The sequence below is a fragment of the Netta rufina genome (genome assembly GCF_964035555.1).
Source record: "Netta rufina genome assembly, chromosome: 2".
Lineage (NCBI taxonomy): Eukaryota > Metazoa > Chordata > Aves > Anseriformes > Anatidae > Netta > Netta rufina.
This window is the reverse complement of record NC_140124.1, coordinates 30,134,397-30,162,270: the sequence shown is the minus strand read 5'-3', so window position 1 is coordinate 30,162,270 and position 27,874 is coordinate 30,134,397. Positions and strand designations below refer to the sequence as shown.

The window sequence follows — 27,874 nt, the reverse complement described above, 5'->3', positions numbered from 1 at the left end:
AGAAAGAGCAAATAAGAAGTAATACAAAAGACATGGCAGAAGGGGTCTTGAAACTTTGTTGTGTATCATTACAGAGAACATCTATAGCTAAATAATCTAACAACTATCCCTAATTTATGGGTATGTTGTTGTTGTTGTTTGTATAAACTAATATTTGTTTGTCTGATGGGGAGATAATAAATAATATTATTATGCAAAAAAAAAATTCAAATTGAAAACATAATGAATGAGGAAAACAGTGACCTTTTTCAATTAAGAGAAAAATATTCTTTCAGAGTGTAAATCAATGAGAAGTGTTTCAGTGGTCTGCATACTTCTTACAAAATTAAATATCTGCTATGGAAACAAATGAATAATATAAATATGTATTAAAATTATAAGGCTCTGTTGCCAAGGCTTTGACTAACAAGTTATGAGAAGTTGCTAAGGAGATGTCAGGTGAACATTTATTGTTTGATTGCTATCAAGTAAATAAGCATATATAATGGGTAGTGATACAAGATTTGGCTTGGACCCCATTGAAGATTTCAGAGGACTGCACAAACAGTTGCACTTCTGAAGGCAAATCTTCATACATTAAGAAGCTGGAAGTGCTAAGCTTCTTGTATAGGTAATACCAAAAGTTTTCTAAATGATAATTCAGAGTGGAAACTTGTCAACATCCCTTTTGGAAGAACCTTCCCAAAGAGCTTTTTTCTTCCCATTGATCATACTGGAGGATAGAGAGTTCATCCTGCCAGTTTAGGCAATTAATTCAAGGGCCTAAATTTAGCCTCTAAAGAATACTAGTCTAATGCCAACTTAATTTAAACTCAAGATGAAAATGTCCCAAAGGATTTTATTATTTTTTTTAATTAAGACAATGTTTGAAAACCAATTTGAGTTTAACTTGAGTTTAACTTTTCAAGGCAGTGTACAAACAATTATTCCTTATCCCAACTATGTCTTTTTCTCTATATTTATTTTTAGTGTGATGGCAATAATTAGTATTTCACAAAAAGTTGCTTATTAATGGATTTTGTGGGAGAACTACTCACTTTCCTCAGAATTGCTAATGTGCTGGACTTGAAAGTCTAGGCATTTCTTTCAAGCTAGACGGTCTCTAAATATGAACTCTGTTCCCTTGCTTTTTACTGAATATATCTGTAAGCCATTACTTTGTGTTTCTGGAGGACAGCTACAGTAACATCCACTTTCATTGCGTTGTATTGATTATATTGACTTTCAATCTGAGCTGTGACCTTGATTGTTTTGTGCACAAACTCATTGTGCAGAATAATTTGAGACAATTTCAACATAGATTTCCATCAGCAGTTATCAGAAATAGTACCAAAGCTTTACCACAGAGATCTTTTTAATATACAAAATATTTAATATACCCTCTATGTTGGCTAATTGCCATATGATCACTTTTCTTCTCTTTTTAGTGACCACATAAACACTCTGCATGGATCTAGAAGAACCCTTCTCTAGTTACAGCAAATTTAGTGTGACCATATACAAAGAAGATGTGCAACATCCTCAGCAGAGCTCATGTTACAGTGTGCATGCCCTTGGCATCATTGAGTCTTAGGGCACACTTTATTTTAGTCATCTAGTCCTTTCTGTCATCTTATCTGTCTTATCTCTGAGTCTCCTTTGATGGTCCTAGAATTTGCTTTGATGGTCCTAGAATTTGCTTTGATGGTCCTAGAATTTGGATGGTGACTTAAAAGATGGATACATAGAAATTTAGTATAAGTTTCTAAAAAGCAAATAGCTGTTCAGAGTCCTTTAGATACTGGTACAAAGGCTTATTTTGTAGGACTAGGCCCCGGACTGGCCTCTGCACAGCTGGGACACCGGGTCACCCTGAGTTAACTGACAGTTTACTGAAGTAAATTCTGATGAGACAATCTGTGTACATGCCCACTAGTTGTGTGTTACGTAGTTAAATAAGCATAAGCAGAACTTTTTTTTTTTTTTCCCCTCAAACATCCTTTCCTGCAAAATGGATTCCAGCTTGCTTATACAAAACATTTCTAGTATGAATTTATGTATGTATAGTACCAGAAACATATCAGACTTCAAAAGAAAGAGCATATGCTTACATGTGAGGGCCTGCTATAAATATTTAATTAAAACTTCAAGATATACCATCCTTGGGTCCTTTGCCCATCCTTTATAAAGACTGTGGATACTCATGTTTCATCCTGGTTTTAGAGATATTTGATTCTATGATTCTATTTAAATGAGTATTTCAACTGTGAACTGTCACTTGACTTAGTAATATATGTACAGCTGAAATCTATTTAAATATGACCATCAGAGGGCTGGCTGTCAAGAATATCACTGGCAAAATGAATAGCATTAGCTTGACAGTTTCTATGTTTTTTCTTGGAAAACCAGGAACACAAGTTTCTCAGATTTTTTTTTCTCAGATTTTTCTTAAGATAGTGGATTATCATTATATTTTAGTTGGCTATATCAAAAAAAAGCTTGAAAGCTCTTCTTGCTATCATCTTCTCAAGCTATCACCTTCCTTAGAGATATAGGCTCAGAATATCACTAGAAAATCAGAATTTTCACCAAAAACTAATGTATTGGTGTAATTTTATTTATTTATTTATTTATTTTAGAAGACCTCTTACTTAGTCTTTCAGGTTAATGTGTATAATTTAAGCAAAAATATCTGGGAATCAAACATAAAATGATGACAGCTTGATTCAAATAAAGCAGGACCTGAAGCTTCTTGAGTACCTTTTTCTAGACTTGGATCATTTTAATGTTTCAGTACTAGCCATATTATTTGCTCATCATGAGACAGGTGATTATTATGAGGTGGGTAATATTAAAAACAAAGAATATTTTTTTGTGTTTTGGTGGCGTTTTTTGTTGTTGCTTTGTATGCATGTGCAGCAAGTGGAATACATAAACATAATGACATTTATGTAGAAAATAATTTTTCTCCTTAAGTCACTATAGCAAACTGTTCTAATTTGTTTGCAGTAATATTTTTTTTGTTCATCTATACTACTCCACATTAATAAGTGATGTGAGCTAACTGCTTGTTCAGGTTAGATTTGAATTCTGATCCAAAGATTACAGGTTACTGAGTTATCCCTTAAGCTTCCTAGTCTTCTGGATCCATTAAGCCTTAATTAAAGAGGAATCTTAGGAAAAAATAATCAGACCATTTATATCCAGAGAAGGTGCACATTGGTCATTTGTTTGTTCACCAGCATAAAAATTATTATTTAATGGGAATTTTAATCACAGCAAGTTTATAGATAGACATATATTAAATGCATTAATCTTTCTATAAGGTTATTCACAATGTATAAGGTTACTCCTCTGAAAAGACTGCTTCAGATTGCTTTCCGGTAATGCTAATACCCATTAAAAAGATGAATATATATGTGTGTAAGTCAATCATAAGGTATTAAAGAGGTGTAGCAACTTAAGCTTCTTTTCTTCTTGGCAGGTCACTTTGAGAAATGTCCTAGTTCAATTAAAATATTTTTTCCATTTCCTAGGAGTAGATTCAGATATGCTCTGTCTGTTCTCTATCTTACCTTCACTGTCAGGATTTTAAACAAACCTGAGTGAGATAAAAGGATAGTCCAGCTACTTCAGATTCTGAGCAGGTTTAAATTAGGGGTGTTTGTATGTGTATGTGTTTGCATGTTCACCACATATATGTCTAGAACTAATCTTTATGGGATGCAAAAATATTTTTTTTAAGAATAGGTTTTTAAGTTTGTTACCACAAAAATGGTAGAATTTAAATCAGGATAAACTGCATCTCGTGTTCCTCAATATTTGCACATTTCTTCATCTCTGCTTTCAAAATACTGCAGCAGTGAATTGAAGCTCTCTAAAGTAAAGAGAGACATACAAAAGAGAACAAGGTGCTGTGTTTTTCTTTTTTTTTCAGATGTGTTCAAAGTGTTCCTGAAAGATATCTCCATCTTGGATGTTTCATACAAAGTATTACAATGCTTTAGGTATAAGATGACCTTTATGTATGGATGTAATAAAAAATGTTACTTTCATATTACAGTGGTTGCATAAGATCTTCCTCCTTTAACCTCACAACTGGCCTGGCAGCACTGCATTTTCTCAGATTATTATTAACATTAAAGCTCCTGAGAATTTTAGTTAAGCTTCTGTGCACTTATAGTGTGTTACTATTTAAAAATAGAAAATATATATTCAGGTGTAGTGCTTCTGGAAAAAAGTATTCCAGAAGATTTATTTCATAAATCATAAAGAATGATTTATTAAGAAAAAATAATAATATAATGCTCTCAGATTATATTAATTATAGACTAATATCTGGTTGTCAAGTGATCTGGCTAAAAAACCCTTCACTTGTTACCTTGCTAGGTATGCATGAAGCATTTGAGTTTGCTTTACTGACTCCTGTGTTTTCACTTTTACATCAATTTTATTATCAAATACAAAAATCAAGTCTCAAATTTGACTGGCCGTCCACAATATCAGGTACCAGGAAATGCTAGCATTATTAAGATGACAATATATAAACAATATTCATCTTACCATAAATGTAGATATTGCTTTGTTTTTCAGTATAGTTAGGTGATTTCAGTATTGCTCATGACACAAAAATAATTTTTTCATTGGTTCAACAACAGTTTTATGCTCCGAGTACCGTAGGCTAGATGCCTCTTTTTGAAATGACTGAAGTCTACTAAAATGAATCCTGTTTCAAATGTAGCATGATCTATGAAGGACCCTCTGCTCTCTTCACCCAGAAATGCAAAACTCATAATAGTTGTTCCTTAGGATTCAGGGACAGTATCTGGTAATCCCTGCAGCTCTAAGAAGACAGAATTTGCATTCTACCCACTCTCAAATTCCTGCTCTTTTAATTGTTATAGTTGTTCTTTATTTATACTAGTTTATATGTTACTATCTTAACAAATAAAAGATTACAGATATTTGAAAAAAAAAAAAAAAGGCATTTTTTTTTCTTTTTTTATTCTCCTCTCTGAAACAAAGGATGATGTTGTTAACGAGCAACCAGCATGGACTGGTTTCAGATTATTCTACAGCATGGAGTTGTAGTTGAGATGAAGTCCTTGTCTAGGGAATTTAAGGGCTGTGCATTCAAGGGTTTAAAAGAGCCATCAGGTAGTATTATCTACCTGAAAGCCTTAGCAGCATCCCAATTTATCTGTGGGGCTTATCTAGAATTTATCTGTGTATAGTAACTAGTCTGTTTTAACGGTCTCCATTAACAAAGCCATAGCCTTTCAGCAGTTTCTGTAAATTGTTCTGACATGTGTCCATCTCATGTTGGGTACATCAAAATTAGCTATGTGTATCAGTGTATCACTTTTTTTTTTTTTTTTTTTCTCTCAGCTCATTAAGTTAGTTGATCTATTTTGGAGTCAGAAAATGTTCAGGCAGGGGAAAAAATTCAATCAAATCAACCTTGCATAGAAACAACTGCCTGTTTGCCATCTGCAGTGGGCATTGATCCCTAGCTTGTTTGTGCCTTGCATTTGTTATGCATGAGTAAGCACATTAGCCTTTTCATTTCATTCATTAGACAGTTAGTCCTTGATTAGTGTTTCCTAGTTTCTGTCAAATATGCTACTACTCCTTTATTCATTTTGTCTTGAGTCTTTTTCTTTTGTTTCAATGTAGAGAAAATTAACAGTTAACCACAACAGTATTTCTTTTATTTATTTTTTTTCATATAGAACTGGATAACAAATGTACTTTTCTAATGTTGGCATATCTAATGTGGGATAACGTATGAATAATAAGGTGTGTGGTTTTTTTTTTTTTTTTTTTTTTTTTTTTTTTTTTTTTTTTTTTTTTTTTTTTTTTTTCCCTAGAGTCAACAGAGTTATTTTAGTTCAGTTGGCAGGCTTTGTTTAGCAGAGTGACGTCTCAGGGTTTACTGTCAGCTATATTTTATCCATCTTCAAGAACAGTGGGATCACCTGGATATTTGTGGATATTTACCTTGTAAAATTGCATTGCACATGAAAATAAATTTAAAATAATTATAAGTGTAGTTTGACAAGTTTCTGATAACAGTTTGGATGACAGGACAGAACTACTGTGCATTTTATGACTAACACTAGTTCAGTCCCTAGAGCTTTTTCCTCTCATGTCCTTGTGGGACAGTAAAGTGTCAAATAAAAATTCCATTGTCAAAGATGATAGAAAAATAAATTTAATCTTCATAAACCAACAAATTGTATTCATTTTTAGAAACTGTGTAATTAGATCATGAATAAAGTGAGTTTTTCAATTGAGTCAGTACATCTAATGATGCCACTAGTAGATTTTATTTTGTCACTGATCACAAGTCATGTTGCTAAAAACATTCTACACTCTACATCCTTACATAGGTAGTAATCACAAATGTAATCACTTACTGCCTTTTACTCATAATCTTAAAAAAATATATAGATGTTATCAATTTATCTGAATACTTTTTTTGGACATAGTTCATGCATTTATTTTCTAAAGTACCTGTGATTTAATAAACCAAACCCAGAGGCTGGATTAGTTTGTTCTCTGAAAGGTACCCTGTTTAAGATTCTAGTAAATAAGGAGCTATTTTAGTCATGGTGTTGTAGCCATGTTTGATGTTAGTGGTGCCTGTATACCTGCACTAAATACTTGCTTGCTTTAATATATAATATAATTTATATTAATTATATTAAAGTTGATGTGTTTAAATAAAAATGATTTTAAACAAAATATCTTAATCATGTTCAGAATCAGCAACAAGATAAAATTTAAGTAAAGTATTTCATTTTCCTTTTCCCCCCAATTTTAATTTGTTAATTTTGATAGTTTGAAAATCATTTAAAATATTGCTAGAAATAGACTTCATACTGAATTTGGTACTTCTCTCAATTCTTAATTTTTATATTTCTATAATATTTTAAGTTGTTTCTTATTGCTGATTATAGTGATATAGTGATATTGTATTTGTAGTTTCTGTCAAACTATTTACATGGAAACTAGAATTCATTTAAAATTCTTACTAACTAAACTAACAGTTTGCATATGTATATTCTTATATATGCAGCATTTTAAGACATAATTATGAAAACATGATCCAATGTTTACTATCTCCTGCAAGACTAGAGTTGGTAGATTTCATACTCTCACACCTCATTTAATACATACATTAGAAGATGAAAACAAAATTTGTACTTTCTTAATTCCCAGCTCATATCTTTTTTTAATGAATTTTTAATTGAAATAAATATGACATTATCTAGAATGAGGAAAAAATTATTTTCATACCTGAGAAAAAAATTACTTTCATACTTGCAATATAAATGCTGTGAAAACTGATTCTAGCAGAGCAGTTCAAAATACTTTATTTTCAGCAACTTCCACCATTACAATGATTTGATTTTCTTTAAAATGTTACACACATCTTTCATTTTGGTATTTAATTTCAAATACACATTTGATTCTATTATTAGCATCATTTATTATTTTTTCAAAACACTTTAATAATATGTACTTAATTTAAAAGTCTCTTTTATTATATTAACAACCATTTCCCCCCAGATCATTTCCACCCTGATATAGAACAAAGATATTTATTTTTAAATATCTTTATATAGATATTTTAGCATTCAAAGATATTTTAGATTCAAAGATATTTTAGCATTTATTTTCATTTTTCTACCAAATTCTATAGAAAGCTATTGATTCGGTCTTACACAAATATCAAGCTGTATGTGCATAATAACTCAGTTAAGTCTGTCACTTAGCTTTTCTAAAGCAAGAGATTTCATATACTTTAATATTAAAACAACAACAAAAAGAAAAAGAACTGTGTTAATGGTGCTATTGTAAACCTTCTTTGGATGTGGATGATGTTTGCTATAAAGAAGTTGAAGCTTCTTTCAGTAAATGTAATATGTCTGATTTCTAAAAAGGAATAATGGAGACTGTAACAAGTGTAATAAATTAATTACATTCAGATAGATCTCAGTCTTGGAACAGTGTGCCTGTAAACTTTCTAAGTGATCAGAGTATTGCTCTTGTTGAAAAGAGTAGTTAATAAAACACCTTAAAACAATATGCCTTGTTTACAGTTTTGTGATTTTCCTGTTATGGTAGATTTATGGTTTTCTTTTTTCCTGCTAGGATGCTTCAATTGCCCACAGATTCCATATAATGAGAGAAAAACATCCAGAGAAGTTCAACAGTAGGTAAGAAACTCAAAATGCTTGCATATGAAAAGATTATTTCCATTTCGTTATAGTATGTTCTGTAAGGGGTTAAATTTTGCACAGCCTTTAAAATATTGATTCTTATAAAAGAGAGGAAATCAGTGCATTTTATATTAAGTATATGCTCCCAGACTGCTTGTATCATAACTGTTTCATATCTGGTATTTCAACTGAAATGAATAGCATTATAAATAAACTGTTCTCACATGCAAAATGTTTGACTTGTAAGACTAGCATGGACAAGATGATGCATTGTGGTAACTGAGGATCCATGAATTGACACTTTGCCATTAGGCACTGAAGAACACTTATTAGACAGCTGCAGATGGTGATCCTTATGTTTCATTCCCACACGCACACTGGTACATTGACAGGGGGCTCTTCCATATATACTCTTAGTAAGGTCAAGTGAATGCCACTTTACACATAAATGCTTTTATCATTAAATAGCTTTGGATATGTAAAAAAGTCAGGAATGAGACTTTGCATCTGTTCCTTGTGTTGCTTTTTGAATTTGGAATGTTATCTCAGAGCTTTTCTGGAAATTAAAAGTGTATTACAAAATGTACTGTAAATTCACCTCCTTTCAATATCTAGTTTGTTGAGTAGATAATATTCACAATGCTATGCTTATGTTTTTCTATTTAGGTAATTTAGCAATCAGTTGTGATGGATAAAAGCAACATTTCAGAAACTTTAATTGACATGTAAAGGCACATGAGGAGAGGAAAGTAAGATGTGAAGTTATTTTGGAAGATAAAATGAATATGAATAAATAATTATTGAAACAAATGTTTTGTCATATCTACAGACTTTCTTTGGTTCTCTGTCAGGGTCAACTGGAAGATCTTGTTTAGATGCCAACCTTCATAGACCTTAGGATGATAAAATATGCTGTTTATGCAGCCTCATTATGACTGTAGAGAGTAATGCTTGAACATGTTTGAATATTATTTAACTTACAGTTTTCATGTTGCAAGTATAAATTTTACACTTAACAGTCCAAGATGGGGGCTCTTTTGCTAAAATACTCAATCTGTTTAGCATATATGCAATGACATATGAAAACCAAACTATATATTTCTCTTTAAGTTCCACACTAAACATTTACGTTATATGACCACTTTCTACCTTCGATTCTTCTCATTCTGAAAGAATTATACTGTGAAAAGATCTGAACTTAAGCCTGCACATCCAAATGTATCATACTCATTCAGAAAGATATTGGACATTTAGCAAATGCAGATATTCTAGGCCCTGAAAATGAAGCTAGTTTATCAGTGGTCTTTCTGCATATTTTCAGCAGTTGGCAATTATAATTTATAAAAAGCTCGGCTAATAACATGAGTTTCAGATCAGATTTCATGTCACAATAAATCATATGCCATTAATAACATCTGCTAGCAGGCTCACCTTGAAATTCATCTATATTTTAAGAAACCTGAGGTTTCTAACATTATCTTAAAGAAATTAATTGCAAAAATATATAGTTCCAGTCTGTGTGTACTTTGGTATTGAAAGAACTTGAAAAAAAGGAAGGATTCTCTGGGTGTTGCAAGACTATTTAGAATGATAATGCATTTCTAAAAAAGAATGTAAAGACTTGAACAAAGTATTGTAATAGACACTGCTTTTTTTTTTTTTTTTAAAGTTACTTCTTTTGTGTAGTAAGAAAAAAATGTGGATTTCTATTTTTGTTGAACAGAATTTTCCAAAAGACGTTAGTTCACAAATAGTTTGTTCCAAATAGTTTGTTATTAGCATGTGGCAATGCTCCATAATATGCTGTAGCAGCATTTTCCTGCAGTGTGTGAAAATAAAACTCTTATTTAGATGTCTGTGAAACCACAAGAATTTATTTTTTTTTAATTTTTATTTTTTTACCACTTTTTTTTTTTTTTTTCACCAGTGTGGAATTTTCTGTGTGATCTAAATGATTTAGGATCAGCAAATGCATCTCAGGTCAGATTCATAGTGCACTCCATGGTTAATAGCACTTATTTGGAAATCCTGCATTGTCACTTGTGAATCTCTCTCATGACTTTTAAAATTAATTCTTTTGTACCTTCGTTATTTTTTTCTTGCCTGATTTTCCAAAGTTTTGCACTCCCACAGCTATCATTCAGTTTTGTAAAGCAGGTCCTTGCCCTAAGGTTCTACTTTGAAAATTAATATATAAAATGCTTTCTCACTGAAAAGAAACTGTGAGTTTATGCTATATGCAGGGGTCTTTTGAAACCCAAAGGTAGTGTATTTATTTCAGTGATGTTACGTAGGTTAAGTTTGGGGTTGGAGAATCTTAAATAATAAATAAATAAATAAACACATAAATAAATAAAAAGCCTTAAATACTGGTAATGATGATCCTTATATTCCTGTGAACATTTCTTGACATGCTGATGCCATGTTTCATATATAAATAGATAATACCAGTATGGAAACTCTTGATACACTGTACTTGTGTATGAAAGCAGAATCCTTCTGCACTTGTTTACCTTCTCAAAATGAAAAAGAGAACATACCACAAGGCTTATAAGGACTTTTTAATCACTACTTACTAACATTGTAGAATACTTTGGAAGTAGGTGACTAATTATTATGAACTCTGACACATTTTGAAACTGCGGTGTTCATAAGTTTTAGTTTTTAGGTATATAGTACAAAGACTTAGTACTGACTTATTAAAAAGGGAAAGAAATTAAATAAAAAGTGAATTTCTAAGCTGCCTAGAGATGTTTAGACATTTAGGTCTTTGAAAAATCTCTAATTAAGTTAAGAACATGTAAACACACTTGAATTAAAAACCTGTTCTTTCTTAAGTCTTCAAATGACTTAGCAGCTACCTTGTGTCCTTTCTTTTCAATGAAGCACCTGTATGTTTCAGATTGTTATTAAGTTGAAGTCAAGTCCCTTTGTCAAATGCATCTCCTCTGTTCAGAATCTTAAGTTAATCAGTCTTAGTAACTAATGTCTTAGTTATTTAAAAATACTTGTAAGCTGTAATATATAGAATGGCTTTCTATGATTTTACAAATAGGGCTCAGCATAAATATCTTATAATGATTGTAAAATATTCATTACTTGTTTGTAAAAATGGATCTGTGGGAGAAAAATATTTCTTTTGGTGATGGTCAAATAGAAGGGAAGTGAAAACACAACAGCATTCCCACTTCTGTCAAAAGAATGAATCCTCATATGTCTTTTTAAGTAACCATATCTTATGATCGTCAGCACACACATTAGAAGCCAGCACTGGCATTGCATTAAGGTTTTAAAAAACAGAATCTCAGCTGTCATGGTACCTACTCCATAGGTCTGAAGTGCAGAGAACCCTGTGTGCAAGACAGCAGGGTTTGCTTCCCATCATCTCCTACTTAAGAACAGGGTCAGACTTCCTACTTTCAGTGTGGAAGGGCTGTGTTAACCCCAGGGGGAAGAAAACTTGCAAAAGACAGCATTTCAAGTAACAGTATCATTAAACTAGGACATACTGTTGAAATAACGATTCAGTTAGGCTAAAATGCCCTGCAGGGAGATCTGTGTAAACATCATAGACTTGATGCTGGGAATAACAGATGTATTAGTTATGTGACCAGAATATACACATGGAAACAAAGAAAACATTCAACAACTAAAAAAATAATTCAAGTTGATATTAACTATTCTAAAATAATGTTCAGTTAAATTAGGAATGTTAATTTGACTCTCTGGCACCCAATAGTATACAAGATATTTCTTAGTCTTGGTAAACTAAAGTAGGATTTATAAATTACATTTACAGTTTTAAGTATATCATCTTTGAGATTTTCAAACATCAGTCAATTTTCCTCTCTTATGTAGAGGAAATCAGTATACAGAAAAGGTTCCTATTCCTTGTAACTCAATTCGTATCATGTTCTTGACCACGTACTTCTGAGATACCCTTTCAACTTGTTTACTTATGCTTTTATTTAATCTGGAATGGCCACTGAAAGAAAAGATGGCGGAAATGGAAGGTAAATGAATCTTTAGCATGTTATCCCATGTGCCTCAGCTGAAGCACTGAACTATACTTTGTAGTCATCATAGTAAAGCATCTTGCCTGACATCAAAATAAAAAAATAAATAGGTAAATAAATAAATAAATCCTTTCATGTGCTGTATCTGAAAAGATTTTTAATCCAACCTGGCAGCAGAGAAACTAGAATACAGTTATTCTACTAAAATATTGGAGATTCCCCAGATCCTGTGCTGTTGAAAGCAAGTAGTAATTCCAGGTTGGTGACTGAAACCTACAGATTTAAATTAATAATAAAAAAAAAGTTTAAAACTTTCTGCTTATTTTTGCATACAGCAATGTCAGATTAAAAGCAAAACAGTTTGTCATGGGGTGTACGAATTGCTACATTCTCAGATATATTTAGCCTTTGTTTTAAGATTGGCTTATTTTAGCTTTGAATTGAGGTGTCAAAATGTTTCAATTTGAATAGAACAAAACTCTTTAGATATTTTCATTATTACTCCTTATCACTTATTATTCAGCATATCACTTATGCTGAAAAAAATGGTTTACGCTTTATGGTTGAACCACAAGTACATATTTAAAGTGAATAAACTAATAATCAGTACACAGTTTCTAACTTGAATTACAGACATTTCATCGTTTCCTGTTTCCTTCAACCTCTCCTCCCTTCCTTGTTGTGACAGAGCTGAAAACGCTTAAAAAGAAGGCATGGGCCCCATGCAGAGACCAGATTGCAGACATCTGTTACCTGTCCCATTGAACCGACAGGTTTCTTTTAATAAAAGAATAAGACTCCAGGGAGCAACACCTCTGAACTCAGGCAGTATTGCTGCAATAGTAGTCATAAGAAGAAGCAACTCTAGGCAAAAAAAACAACCACAACAACAACAACAACAAAAAACATATGACCAAGTCTGAAATATTTTCACATTATCCAGATGTGGTTTGTAGCTGTACAGCCTACTCTGCGTAGCTCTTGCTTATAATGCTTATAGGCAGAAAAATAAATAATCAATTAAAAGTAAAGAAGAATCATCATGAAGATTAGTAAAAGTCTTACTTATCATAAGATAAGTAAAGAAGAATCATCATGTCTTTTGTCAGACTTCAACCATAGAGTAGCTCATCTTTAGAAAAACTGCCTGAAATATATCATGTATGTTTGAGTTGCCTAATCTGGGACAAAACTAATAGGATTATTTTTATACTACCTTGCAGCTATTTTCTTGACTTTACCTAGAGTTACTGAATCCTTAGTGTAAGGACTATGCAGATATCAACTTAATACAGTTTATATCTGCAAAATATACAACAATATTATGTATTGACTAGGTTTTCACAACAGTGTGAGCCTGTCACATTGCAGCTTGGGTTAACACATTAAATTATTTTTAAAATGTTCACTTTTCCTTAGATATCCTTATTTCATTCAAAATATATTAGTCCATAATAAGTTCCCAAAAGAGGACATTTGGAGAAAAATGCTGATTCAGCCTACCTATGTCTGTTGCATATAGAGCAAAATTGACAGCAGTGTGCATCTCCAGTATCTGTGCCTTTCTCAGATACAAAATTTCACATTTTTGTCATTTATCTAGAAAGCAATAGTAGACTAAGGACTTCATGCTATGGATATGCTAGTTAGTCATGGGAATATGCTAGTTGATATGCTAGTTGGTTGAGGGAAGGGATTGTCCCACTCTACTCTGCACTGGTGCAGCCTCATCTCAACTGCTATGTGCAGTTTTGGGCACCACACTTTAAAAAGCATGTGAAACTATTGGAGAGTGTCCAGAGAAGGGCTACGGTGAAGGACCTAGAGCGGAAGACATACAAGGAGCGGCTGAGGTCACTGGGCCTGTTCAGCCTGGAAAAGAGCGGGCTGAGGGGAGACCTCATCACAGTCTACAGCTTCCTCATGAGGGGGAGTGAAGGGGCAGGCACTGATCTCTTCTCTTTAGTGACCAGCTATAGGACCCAAGGGAATGGTGTCTAGTTACAACTGGGGAGGTTCAGGCTGGATATCACGAAAAGGTTCTTCACTGAGAGGGCTGTCACACACTGGAACAGGATCTCCAGGGCTGTAGTCATGGCATCAAGCCTGTCGGAGTTTAAGAAGCATTTGGACTGTGCTCTTAGTCATATGGTCTAAATTTTTGGGTAAAAAATTCTGTGGCGCCAGGAGTTGGACTCGATGATCCTTGTGGGTCCCTTCCAACTCGGGATATTCTATGATTCTATATCTTTTACTCTGTTTAAGACTATTCTGTATTGGCTGTAGGGGAAGCTGGTGTGATTGGAGAGCACTAGGTTCAGTTCACACTAGAGGCAGTGTGCTGTAAAAAATACATTCTAAGTAGAGGACTGGCAGTTCTGTGTATCCCTTGTGATTTCAAACTACATCTTTGAAAACAGTGGACTGTATTAGACCCTATGTGGAACAGTGACTATCTCCTTCTTAGGGTGCTCAACTATCAAGTTCACTACTGCTGGACTAAAATGGGTTCAGGTTTTGTACTGATATAGTGGTAAGGGTTATCTGCTCACTGGGCATGTTCACTGGAATAGATTGTTGTGAAACACTTGCCATTCTGGACTGTTAATAATGAACAAATAATTGAAATAGACTCTTATTAATATTGAAAAGATATGGGGACGTTTTTCCTTTAAGGAAATGTAAGCACTTTAAAGATATGTAATGATACTCAGTTGCTAAAGAAACAGTTGTGGTATAAATTGTCAAGTAGAATATATGTTAAAGGGTGAAAATCATTGCATTGTCTAGGATAAAGGATTGTTCTACATGGTACACAATGATATAAAGGAATTGGCCCAGCATGCTTTCTGCAAGTAACAAACTGTTGATTCACAACAGGTCTATCCATATGCTACAGGCCAACGTCAATGAAATCTAATTTTCTTCAACTGATGTCAGGCTAGCAAAGGATTTTATTGAAGATTATGTTTCATCGCTCAGAGTGGGTCGTTGAACTTTTTCAATGTATTGAAGTGTCTGTTGAATGTTCTACTTATTCTTTAATTAATTAAAAATGACAGCCTTTTTTATTACAATGCTTTAAAGGTAAACTTCCATATATAGTAATTAAATCTGAATCTCTTCCATTGTATAGTCACACCATTTGAAATAAAAAAATAATAGTACAGTGATAGAAAAAGCTTTCTGTCTGCTTCCATTTGTGGTAAATTCACATATGAAAAGAATCTATAGAGGTATGAGAAACACTAACAAAACCACAAATCAGTTTACTATTTGTTTCTTGCTGATAGAATACAGTCAGGATATTTTATGCAAGTGAGTAAAGTTATTTTCCCTGATTTTCTTGAGCACAAGCTAAATAAAATCCAATGTGATACTTGAACTGGTGAATATTACCAGTGCAAATTTGCAGCTTATTTTCACACTTCATTTTGGATCAACTAATATTCAAATCTCTGAAGTAAATGACAGATCTTTATATAAGTTTCATGTGGTTATGTTTCATGTTTATAACAGATGCTGGGCTTTATAAACAGTTAAGCAACAACCCTTTCTTATATCACCAAACCAGCAAAACATTCGTTCAAAATCCAGTCAAGGTTGCTAAATGGTCACAGTGCACTTATATATATTATTGACAATATCCAAGCCATTAGAAGCAATGAAATGAATTGTAAAGAAATAAATTTTATATTTCCTATTTAATAAACTTAAACACATTATTCTTCAGCACAAAGAAATTAAAATTTAGTCACAATATGAAAGACTTTACTCCCTTTACTCTGAACTGTGGGTGCATTGTGGGTCTTCCCTTCCCTTCCCTGCCCTGCCCTGCCCTCTCCTCTCCTCTCCTCTCCTCTCCTCTCCTCTCCTCTCCTCTCCTCTCCTCTCCTCTCCTCTCCTCTCCTCTCCTCTCCTCTCCTCTCCTCTCCTCTCCTCTCCTCTCCTCTCCTCTCCTCTCCTCTCCTCTCCTCTCCTCTCCTCTCCTCTCCTCTCCTCTCCTCTCCTCTCCTCTCCTCTCCTCTCCTCTCCTCTCCTCTCCTCTCCTCTCCTCTCCTCTCCTCTCCTCTCCTCTCCTCTCCTCTTTTATCCCTTCATTCCAGTAATTAAGCCCCTATTTTTAGAGAATGTCATTATGCAGTCCTATATTACAGTAGCCATTGATAAAGAGGGGACTCCTTTACCACTCCTTTAGTACTGCATGGGTTGACATATTATATAGCATGTGCTTTTACTTGCCTTGTGCCTTAAGTCATGAGAAAGTGGGTCATAGGTTTGCTTCAGATCCAGAATCTTAAACTTAATATACCCCAAACTTCCAACTCTACACTCTGAAACTGCAGACTACTTTGTGTCATAGTAGAAAGACTTTGGTAATTGGTAAACACCAAAATAATGTAGCCAAGCCCTCTAACCCTATACAAAACCTTAGTACTAATTTTAAAAATATTTTTTTAAATAGATTACCTGACCTAAAAAGTAATCCTTTCAATCAATGTGTCTGTCCCTGATTAAATACCTTATAGTTCTCATCTTTGCTAATTATGTAGCCGAAGTGATTTTAAGTACTCAATGTATGTAATAAAGAGCCTGCGCCACCATCTCCATCATTTCAGATAACATTTTCCATTTCCCTCTTTATTCTGTTTGAACACAGTTTGCCTGGCTTATGTCCATGTATCAGTTTCATGCAAATAATCAGATTTCTTTCTGATTTGATTTTAAGCCTCTTATATTTATTGCAATAAGTTGCATAGACCTTTATAAGAAATGTACAAAGCAAAAAGTATTCTTCCCAAGCATATACGGTATAGTAAACTATAATTTGTATCTCACAAAATAAGATAAGTCCTGTGAATATCCTTCAGGTAAAGTTCTTATTGACTTTTGATGTATATTGTAGTTTTATTAACATTGTATATATAGTTCCAAATAAAATATTTTAAATATACTATTTTGTTTTAATAATATGACCAATGTCATATAATACACTTGTATGATACTTGTAGTGCATTTTTATAATTGTATAATAGATATGGTTGTACATTAGTACTTACTGTTATGACTGCATCATTGTGGCTAATGTCTTCAGAATAGTTTGGGGTGTTAGATTTATTTGTGAAATAACACTTCCTACGTCTTTTTGGTACACCTGATAAAAAGATAAATACATAATCAAAATTGAGAATTATTTATCTTAGTATTGATTCTCTTTGGAATCAATGTACCCAAATTATTTTTTAATATATATATATTATCTTATATTTAAACAAATTGTCTCATTTCTATATATATTTATTTTTATCCTTTATATTATACATTTATACCTAAATTATATACATTTACATAGCTGGGGGGGGGGGGGGGGGGGAGAGGGGAGGAGTGTTGTGAAATCACTACACATTTTGTAATCCTTTTTTCTGATAATTTATTTAAAACCAAAGAACAATAGCAGAGAAATATATTGGCTGAGTTGGTGATGTAAAGGAAATGTCTGTTGCTTATTCTGATAAGTGACACTGCTACTATTGAAGCCAAAGGTATCTAAAAGTAAAAAGTGGTTTAAAGTGCCCTGCTCTCACCACATTTTATAGTCTGCTTAACAGGAGACCTGATGTGTTTGGGGAATATTCTTTTGGTTATTTACGTCTTTCTTACTTATATTTGGATAACAGTTCTGTGCACTAGCACAGCACTGAGAGAAGACCATCTCTTCTTTCTATTGTAACTGTATCGCTAAATGAGTGGCAACTATTAATCTACTTTTTTTTTTTTTTGGGGGGGGGGGGCGTGGAGTGGAGTGGAGAAAAAAGGCTGCTAACCTGGTCCAACAAAGATTGCTCATTCATTCACGTTGATTTAGGACTCTGTTCCATGCACTTCTGGAAATGCACACTGTGTGTACTATCTGTCTCTGTCAAGTGCTCTGTAATGTTCAGTTTGGTAAGTGGTAAAATGGGCTCAGATCAATGTGAGGACTGTAAGGTATGTGGCAGGTTGTGGACCATGGGTCAGAATGCCCACTCTTCCAGCTCAAAAGGCCCAGAAAATCTCTCTGTCGAAACTGCAAAGTGGGATGCAAGACAGCTAAATGAATATATGAGGAACAATATTGTTTTGATATTGTTTCTCCAAATCTTAACAAACAATAATTACAGAATTCTGATTTCCTTTATTGATCAGTGATTGTGCAGATGAGGTGGATGCTTGTAGTATGTCATTACATAAAGAGGATGACAGTAGAAAAAGACTCAAGAAAGCATTGGACAAAAAGACTGTTACCTAGTAGGTAATGTAAATTTATTAAGCTTGGCAAGTTTTCAAATTATATCCACTTAGAAGTGTATTTACATATACTAGCAACTAATATTGTTATTTAGGTTAAAGAAATAATATAGTATTTTAAAGTCATATTGAATTACATTAAATTGTTTTCCTGATCAGCATAAAATTCAGACACAGGCTATCATTTGCATCCACATGGCACAGGTAGATGTGCTAAAAACTGCACAGGATTTTTATTTAGTAGTCAGAGGGAGAGGCTGTCTATTAGATTTGTTTTGTTTTGTATTGTTTTATTTTAGTTTTGAATTAGGCTTAGGGAACAGCTGCAAGTCATAAGGCTTCTTGTTTCTTGAGAACTTTCAGTTATCCTTTTTTTTTTTTTTTTTTCAAATAAAGATTTGTCCATATGAGGAACAGCAAGGTCTGTTAACCTTTCTTGGATCATGCTATTTCTGAGCCAATTATGAAGATGTCTGAAGGCATCAAATGCTCTTTGGAACAGTAACTTGTGATTTGGGAGTGTAATGGTCAACTGAAGAACTTTCTCTGTGGGTTAGAATATTTGTTCTCACAATATATTAAAAACAAGGACAGCATTGATTTTTTTATGCACTAAAATACTTCTTGAATGTTTTTCTTTTAGTTACGATGATATATTAATAACCACAGTAGCAGCAGAAGTAGCAGTAGATTAAGTGATTAGGATTTTGATAGTAAAGCCTTGAAGGCTGTGTTAAGCTGTCAATCTAGTTCATTATTGAGATTTTGTTGATGTTCAAGAGAAAAGGATGTCTTAATCAAAGAAGTATGTTCTTGCTGGTACGAGGCAGCTGACAACTCACTCTGAATGAAATCTTCAATATGTTTTGTTGCTTTGATTTCATAAATAATTGCAGCATAAATGTTCTGCGAAAGTGTTTTGGGAACATAAATTTAATTGTCAAATTGTTGTGGGCTTTTAAAAATTAAACCTTAGTGGATTGACCTGATTAAGTAGTGCTTGTGCTTCAAAAAAATCCTTGCAGTTGCAAAGCTGCGCAGCAGCAATGCCAGTGCAGCCATGGGACTGTTTGTAGACTGGCAACATGAAGCACTCACACAGGAAGGAGATCCGGGGAGACAGTTCCCCCTTCTGATGGGGGGGCAATCAGACACACAACATTCACAACTATGGCAGAAATGCAGAAAACAAGTAAGCAGGTGGGAATCCGACTCTGTCACCAGGGTGCCAGAGCACTAACCTTGTGAAGAGGCACTTTTGTATTGTTTGAAGTCTGGAAAAAGTCTGAGTTTTTAATTGCATTGCTTAAATTATTAACAATACTTATCCACTACTTTATTCACATGATCAAAGTAAGTACCATGGAACCTGCACCCATCTGCTATGACGGGTGATAGTCTATGTGTAGCATCCTAGTAAGTGCATACCAGAACAAGAGATTTTTGACCTCTTTTGTTATGTATAGAATAAGAAAACAAATACACTAATCTGAAGTATTTACAATCTGACATATTTTATAAATGCGCACAACAGTCTTCCTTCTGTCTACCAAAGTTCCTTTGACATCACCCACCAATGCCCAAAGACACCAAAATCATGGGATAAAGGCATACAGGCATGCTGCAGAACAGTCCCTGTTGAAGAGAAAACTCTGAAGATACTGCCAAGGAGAAAACTAATAGCTACAGAAAGAAGATACATATTGGGGCTAATCTGAACCTGCTCTTACTCCTTCAATTTCAAATTCTGTCTTTGAAAGAGAGTCACAGCAGACCTCCTCTGTAGTGAACTGCTGGTCTGTTTCTTAAGTGGAAAGCACTGTACCATCTGTGTGGAGCACAAGACCACGTGTTCTTCTGTGGTTTAGAGTACATTCAGACTACCTCAAGCACAAGGCAATACCCCTGTGGCTATCTTGCCTGTATTTCCAGAGCCATCCCAGCACTAACTATGCACGGGTTGAGTACCCTGGAGCACACGCTAGTGACCAGTAGTCTCTCACAGTATCTCTCATCAGTTTCTTCAAATATAGGGTTTTTTTAGCTGTCTTAAGTGAAGAAAGTCTTTGAGATGAAATCTTAACTTGTAAGACTGTTCTTGCTAAAAGGTACGTTTGCCTTATGCTTACCTTTTTCTTTCTCTCTTGCAAGTGTTTCTTGTTCCTCTTTCTGCTTTTGACTCCTTTTTTCCTTGCCTTTCTTGACTTTACTTTGTTCCTTCACCTTATAAAACAATCAAGGATACAGATTTCAGCAAAACTACACTCTTGGTTAAGAAGGATTTCAATTTTTTATTATAAGGCTAAATTAAGAGCTACTTAATGCTCGTGGTTTAGTGTTTTAATAAAAAAAAGGAAACGAATAAGTTGACAGAGCAAGAGAGAAGTGCTTTTCAGCCATGTCTCTCACTTGAGGTCTTAAACATTGCTTTGTTTGGACTATTTATTATTTTTCTGAAGTCTTTATTATATAATATATATATTTTTCATTACATTTTTCTTATCTCTGAAACTATTACTGGCATACAGCTATATGTTATATACACTTCTACCAGAACACTCTTTGACAGTCTGAGAGCATAGCTAGAGATGCAGCCCTGTTTTAAAGCATGTAGAAATGAAAGCCCAATGCATTCTGAAAAAGAAAAAATATATATGTATATATATCACTATATATACATGTATATATATGTATATATATATATATATTTATAAATGTATAGTGGTATATATACATATATATATATATACTAATGCCATTGCAGGCTAAATAACTGCTTTCCTCTTTTTCTAGAATTAATCTTTTCTATGCTTTTTGAAAACACTTTGAAATACCTACCTACAAATATTATCTTCTTCTATTGTCCCAGAGTTTGGATTTGGGAATAAGCCTAAACCTTTGGAATATATTAGTTCTAATTGGCCTGCCACTGTTTCTGTTGAAAGCCTGATCTATCTGAGCTTTTGTATTTTATACCTTTTATTATAAGGCGTGCTATTGATCTTCACATTTATAAGTAAAAAAATGCAGAGGCAGAGTTTATCATAAAACATTGACTTCATGGTTTGTTTCATTAACTCAAGTGCTGTCTTGTACATTAAAATTCCAATATTTTAGACAGATTGGCTTATTTTACAGAGTACTGTTAATGTTCCATATAGTGACATGGAATATTGGACCATTTTTTGATGGCTGGATACACCTTACCCACAAGTCACAGAGGTCAACATTTAACTCTATCAAATAATATTTAAGGAAAATTAGTGTCTTTGTGAGACTTTTTCTCACAAAGAATATAAATGTTACTGAGAGCCAGAATGACAGTTTTATGAATGAAGTAATTATTGACTTTCATGACCAGTTTGATCCATCTTTCCGATGAGAAGACATATAGGATATTTGAAAATTTTTGTGTGGATAGAACATCCAAATATTACTGACAGCTCAAGGCTTTCTATTTTTTATGATTTTTATCCAGTCTTGCAGAACAGAAGAAAAAAGCTATGTAAAACATAGAAGAAAAAGAAACCTAAGTTCTTTACCTTCTGAAATTCTGGATTGCATGTGAGGGCAAAGTACTCTACTTTCTGGAAGGTGGCAGAAGTATATAGTTAGTAAGATTCCCTTAGATGATAGTGCTGGACAGAAAATACTTTCCCCAGTTTAAGGACATTTTTCCTATTTTAAAAGTAAGGTAATTTGGGATTTAAATTAATAGTAATATTAATAAAAAAAGACCCTAGACCCTGCTGAAGCCTCAGTGACAGAAAGGGTCCTTTGCCTGTCCCAGGTCCTTTGCTATTATCCTAAGAATTTGCAGTGCTTTCTTGAAATGGGAGACTGCCAGCTTCAACACCCTGACTCAGCTTCTCCCTCTGTGCCTCTCTTGAAGCATAACTTGCATTAATATTGTTAGTATCTTGATAAAGGAGTGGTGTTTTTTTCTCTTCTCTTCTCTTCTCTTCTCTTCTCTTCTCTTCTCTTCTCTTCTCTTCTCTTCTCTTCTCTTCTCTTCTCTTCTCTTCTCTTCTCTTCTCTTCTCTTCTCTTCTCTTCTCTTCTCTTCTCTTCTCTTCTCTTCTCTTCTCTTCTCTTCTCTTCTCTTCTCTTCTCTTCTCTTCTCTTCTCTTCTCTTCTCTTCTCTTTTTTTCTTTTCTTTCTTCCTTTTAATCTGTAATAGTGAATGTTTATTTATACTAAATAGAGCACCTGGACATCCTGAAACTGGTGGTTACAGTATAGGTCCATCTGAGAGACTTCATTCTTTTCCTGCTGCCAGGGTGAAAACTCCAGCAAGTAACATTGAAAAACATGGCTAGAATTACAAAGGTAAGAGCACATGCCTGAGATGTTGAAGATACAGCTCCAGCCTTTAGTGCAAATATGGTACACATAAACTGTGCCTCCTAAATCCCAGGTGATGAACTCATCGCAGATAGATATCTGTAGTATAGTAAAGGGAAGAAAAATAAGTTTTTATAGACTAAAATTCTGTCTGATAGCTAACAAGTATTTTTAAATGAAAATTCCATTAACAATTGCTTTGTTTTATGTAGTGTTTGGTTTTGGTGAATAATTTAATGTAATCAAAGATAGTTAAAAATCCAAGTTAGCTCTACATGGAAGCCATAATATTTATCCTGTAAGGGGAAAAGACAAAAACAGCAACTTGTAACAAGGTTTTAGACTGCAATGACCAGTGAGAAATCTTTAGTACCTGGTGAGCCCATTAGGATTTCTTCATTTAAGGTCAAACAAATATGATGCTGTACTTGCTTACAAAGTAGATTCCTGCATGTACTCACAAACTGTCTACAGTTTGTGCAATTAGTGTCCAGAAGGCCTCTGAAGATTTGAAAGTGAAATTTTGGTCTTTTGTGGGTGTTTTTGTTTGTTTGTTTGTTTCTTTTCCTGCTTGGTTTAAGTATAGAATGTGAATTGTTTTACAGAAAAAGTATATAGAGAGACATCACTTTTGTACACACAGCTTATGATTTTAATCAAAAAGAGAAAAAGAGTGAATTATCTAGCTTGTATGTATTAACTATATACTCACTACGTTGGAAACTAGTGGAGACAAATGTTTAAATGTTTGCTAAATTCTAACTCGTAGTAACAAAAATTAGAACATTTTTGTTTCTTACAGTTTTAGTAACAGTTGATATTCTCATTTGTACTTCATAATCCACCACAGTGAAGGCTTAATAGACCATTAAAAAAACGGTGGGAAGTTAATTTTAATATGTAATGGTGTGAGGGCTTCTATTTTTTCCTTAATACAATGAAGCTTCTAACAATTTTATTTGCAAAGAAGATGATTATTTAATAAAGTGACAAACTGTCCCACTGATAGGATACATTAATTTTCTTCTAAAGCTGTTCCTTGTACTCCATAAGAAGGTGATAATTAGGTTTGCAGATTAGAATAACATAATCAGACCACTTGTGTGGATGCTTGTTAAAATATATTTTCCTCTTCATATAAGCCTCATAATAATTAAAAACTGTTTAAAAAGAAAACCATTCTTTTTCGGCATGGACTTTTAAAATGTATCCTAATAATATATCAAGTAAGTCTTAAGCTAATTCAACTTTTTAAAAGGTTAATATTTGAAAAAGAATATGGGAAGTGATTAACTGATGAGTTTAAGTATTAGCATTAGGTTTTGCAGGAACACCTACAGTATAAAACAGCGCTCATTCATATCCTGATTTAATTTCTTCCACTGTCACTGCTGATTGTTCCATTTAATCTTTCTTAAGTCACATAAAATTATCTTGTATGTGTAAATTAACAATCATTTTCTAATTCCCCTGCAAACTTGAAGCACTGTCAGTGGAAAAAAAAAAAAAAAAAAAAGGAGAGATGGAGAGAGGAGAGAGGGAGATTGACAGTGATTAATTCTGTATTTTAAACAAAACTAAATGCAGTTACCATTGAGATAGAGCACACAGAGACTGGAGTTTTTGGTGATTCAAAGAAAGTGACTCAAACATAGGCAATAGAAAAATAACAATGAATTTGTAATGAGTAGTTCACATCTAAACAATCGGGCCTTGTGTATGTCACATTGGATCAGTGCAATATCCACTGACCTTAACTTTTGAAACACTGAAGCCAATTTCCTTTGCTTGGAATTTGTTCAGTATTAAATACTGGTTACAACTAACTTCCTGGCCTAAGCCCAAGGTGAGAAGTGTGTAGGCTAAGATCATTTAAAGTGCTGTAAAGTGTTCCAATTCCATCACTTTTAATAAGATTGAGGTGGGTTGTTTGTTAGTTTTTTGTACAGTTGAAGCACCTAGAATGAAGTCTTACTGACTTACTGACTTTGTTATTTGTTATTGTTGTTGTTTTATTTTGTTTGCAACTGACATGAAATTAATATTATGAAGAAAAAATGCTTTCAGAAGTATATCTTCTTGGTATTCCATCCATTGTGTTGTAAACTTTCAAGGTCTGAGATGTTTCTTTAGAGCATTTATGATCAGTATCTTGATAAAGGTGGCCTGATTTAATGACTGAAAATACTACATGTTCTGTCTAAAAATGATTTCAATAACTGAATGGATAAAAAAAAGTGTTACATTAGCAAGGGTTCACTGAGCTATTAAATATCGCAATCATCTAATTTGTACATACATGTATGTTCTTATAAGCCCTGTTTTGTGTGCACAGTTCCATATATATATTTGATATACCATCTTATTCAAATTCAGCTTGCTGGAGGGACATTTTTTATGGACAAGTAAAAAAAAATCAGTTTCTTTTTATTTCCATTATGGAAGAAGTGGAGGAGTATTTTTTCTAGTGTGCTAAATATACATACTGAAAAGGACAAATGTTCAATCATTTACAGAGAGTTTGCAATACTGACTGATTTAACAGCACTAGATTAATATTACATAGTCAGTTGTGAAGAGATTTATAAAATGTATTTTTAATATTGTTGTAGTGCTTTTGTTGTTGTTATTGTTTTAATCATCCTTGGATATCAACCAAATTTTCTTATCATTTAAAGTCAATCATATGACAAAGATTATCCTGTGCTCTTGCCCAGAAATTGATCAATAACGTCTCTATAAGCCTGAAGGTCAGTAATTTAAAAACAATTGACCACAGTTTCCCTTTCTAAATAGACCATTCACAATAATCATCATAGTAAATATCTACTTTGAATGGCATTTTTGTGTAACATTTAGGCATAGGTATTTTTATTTGGACAAGGAGCGCTCATAAGGCAGAAGAATTGTCATTTTTCTTAAACCTCTGAACTACATAATTGCTTAAGGTAGCAGTCATTAGCTTAAAGTCCTTCTTTGTGCTGAAGGAAAAAGTAACATATATCCTGTGGATATATCCTGTGTATGTTCTAGGGATATACAACCTATACAGATACAACCTATACAGATACAACCTTGGTCTCTAGAATCCAGAGCTTTACAAGGTGTAGACCATGCTTGCTTCTTATAACTTTTGACTTTTATAAGTATTCAAACAGCTTAAGAACAGCAGGAGTGAAATGCTTTAATGAATTCTGAATACAATCCACTTGCAATTACCATAATTGAAACATTATATGGAGAAGCATGATGGCCTCTCACAAAGTGTCTGCAAGCATTTCTCCATACAGTGAGCCCTCCACAGCGTAAAAGGACTTCTACATGCCAGTAAGTGAAGAAACCCTACCCCAGCTCTGTGTAGTATTTCTTTACCTATTGGAAATACTGAAAAGCTGCAAGTAGATGGTTCAGAGAGATCCAGATTCAATTCCAGAGCATTTCTGAGAAGTAGAAAATTGAAAAAGAGAAAAAAAGTCTACTGATTCATTGTCTCCTGCTCCATCTCCAGTTTTAATGTTGCCTTCAGAGGCCAGGCTTTGTCTTTCAAAACATACTTTGTGCTTAAACACCCTAGAAAACAGTGAAAAATAACTAAGGACGGTAATTTAAATTCCAATTATATTTGCATTATTTGCAATATGTATATTAATAATTTCTCTTTTACAGTCCATAAATATGTAAGATGCAAATGATTTTCCAGGGAGTTTAGGACTGAAATGGTATCCTCTGAAATTCATTCTAAGGCATGGCTATCCAGGGATATTTTATCCTTTTTATTTATGCTAGAAATGCGTTCAGTAGTGAAAAATGTGATGTAAACTGAGAGAAGAGTTGATGAAACAGAATATAAACTGAACTGTCTTTCTTGCCCCCTTTTGCAACAAACTTTCTAATTGTTGTAGTGTTTTCTCTATGAATTACATTGCTATCCTGAATATTCATGTTGCCACAGAAGGTGCTTTCCTAAGTTGAAAAATATTAAGTATTAACAAAATTATTGTTTGTATATTAACTTTAAATGTTAAGATATATCTTAGAGAGTAATAAAGGTTAGCAAGTTAATCAGGTCACCACATCTTTTTCATCTTTTTTTCTTATTCCTCACTCAGATTTTAAAGCATTTGAGTGTTAACCTTTTGAAAAGGAGGAAAAAAAAAAAAAAGAAAAAAGAAAAAAAAGACAGATTATTAGAAGATACTTAATTATCTGCTTCTTTAAGAAAGATACAGTAAGGTCCAACCTCGTTCAACTGCCAACACTTGCATAAAGCTGCTGGAGTGATCTCTGAATACCCAATTGCATTGTCCTAATCTGAGATAAAATAACGCATCTAACTTTACTGTTATCTATAATTGATGAGCACTTATGAGTGTAATTCATTGAAATTTCACCTCTGGCACAATCTCTGCCACTCCAGGAAGAAAGATTCATAGCACTTTTTATTTAAATCATTGTGTAAGCTTGATGGGGGGTTCTGCAGTAAATTGTATACAATAAACATACAGAAGAAGCCTGAAAAAGAAGCATGAAACAGAGCCTTTTAATAGCAGAGCTCACATTTGCTAGTTTTCTCTTTCCTTCTTTCAGGATATATAAATTGGAGATGAAAAAATAAATAAATTAATAAACAGTGTGGTCCCCTGCTAAGGCATAGCTTTTCTTCGAATGTCATCCATTTTCTCAAACTGTAAAAAATTGAAGAGCTTTCCTCTTTTGACCTGCTAATACATCTCAGTCACAGTTCACTGAGAAGCTGTGACAAGACACACACTGATAACAAGGCAGATTGTTGCATCATGACTTTTTTAATCTTGGCTATGTCAGCATTCCTGTGACACATCTCAACAGGTTTGGAATAATGTAATTAATTTATATGAGATTCTTTTGTTCATTTAATTAAACTAGTTACTTGTGGATATATCCAAAAAGCAACTTCTTATGTTGCTGGGATCTTTTTATGTTACTAATCTTAAGTTTTCATTCTGATTTTATCAACACAAATTATTTAGTCTCTGTTTTA

General features: G+C 33.4%; 1 protein-coding gene across 4 annotated transcripts in view; it reads left to right on the top strand.

The window, feature by feature from the left end:
- DGKB (diacylglycerol kinase beta) overlaps positions 1-27,874 on the top strand; it is a gene marked incomplete at both ends in the record, with an annotated part of 326,775 nt that overhangs the window by 176,267 nt on the left and 122,634 nt on the right. For all 4 annotated transcript variants that reach the window (XM_084306831.1, XM_084306829.1, XM_084306830.1 and 1 more), the window contains one exon: positions 8,140-8,204. In XM_084306831.1, coding sequence (XP_084162957.1) covers positions 8,140-8,204 — 65 coding nt within the window. The remainder of the gene's footprint in view (positions 1-8,139; positions 8,205-27,874) is intronic.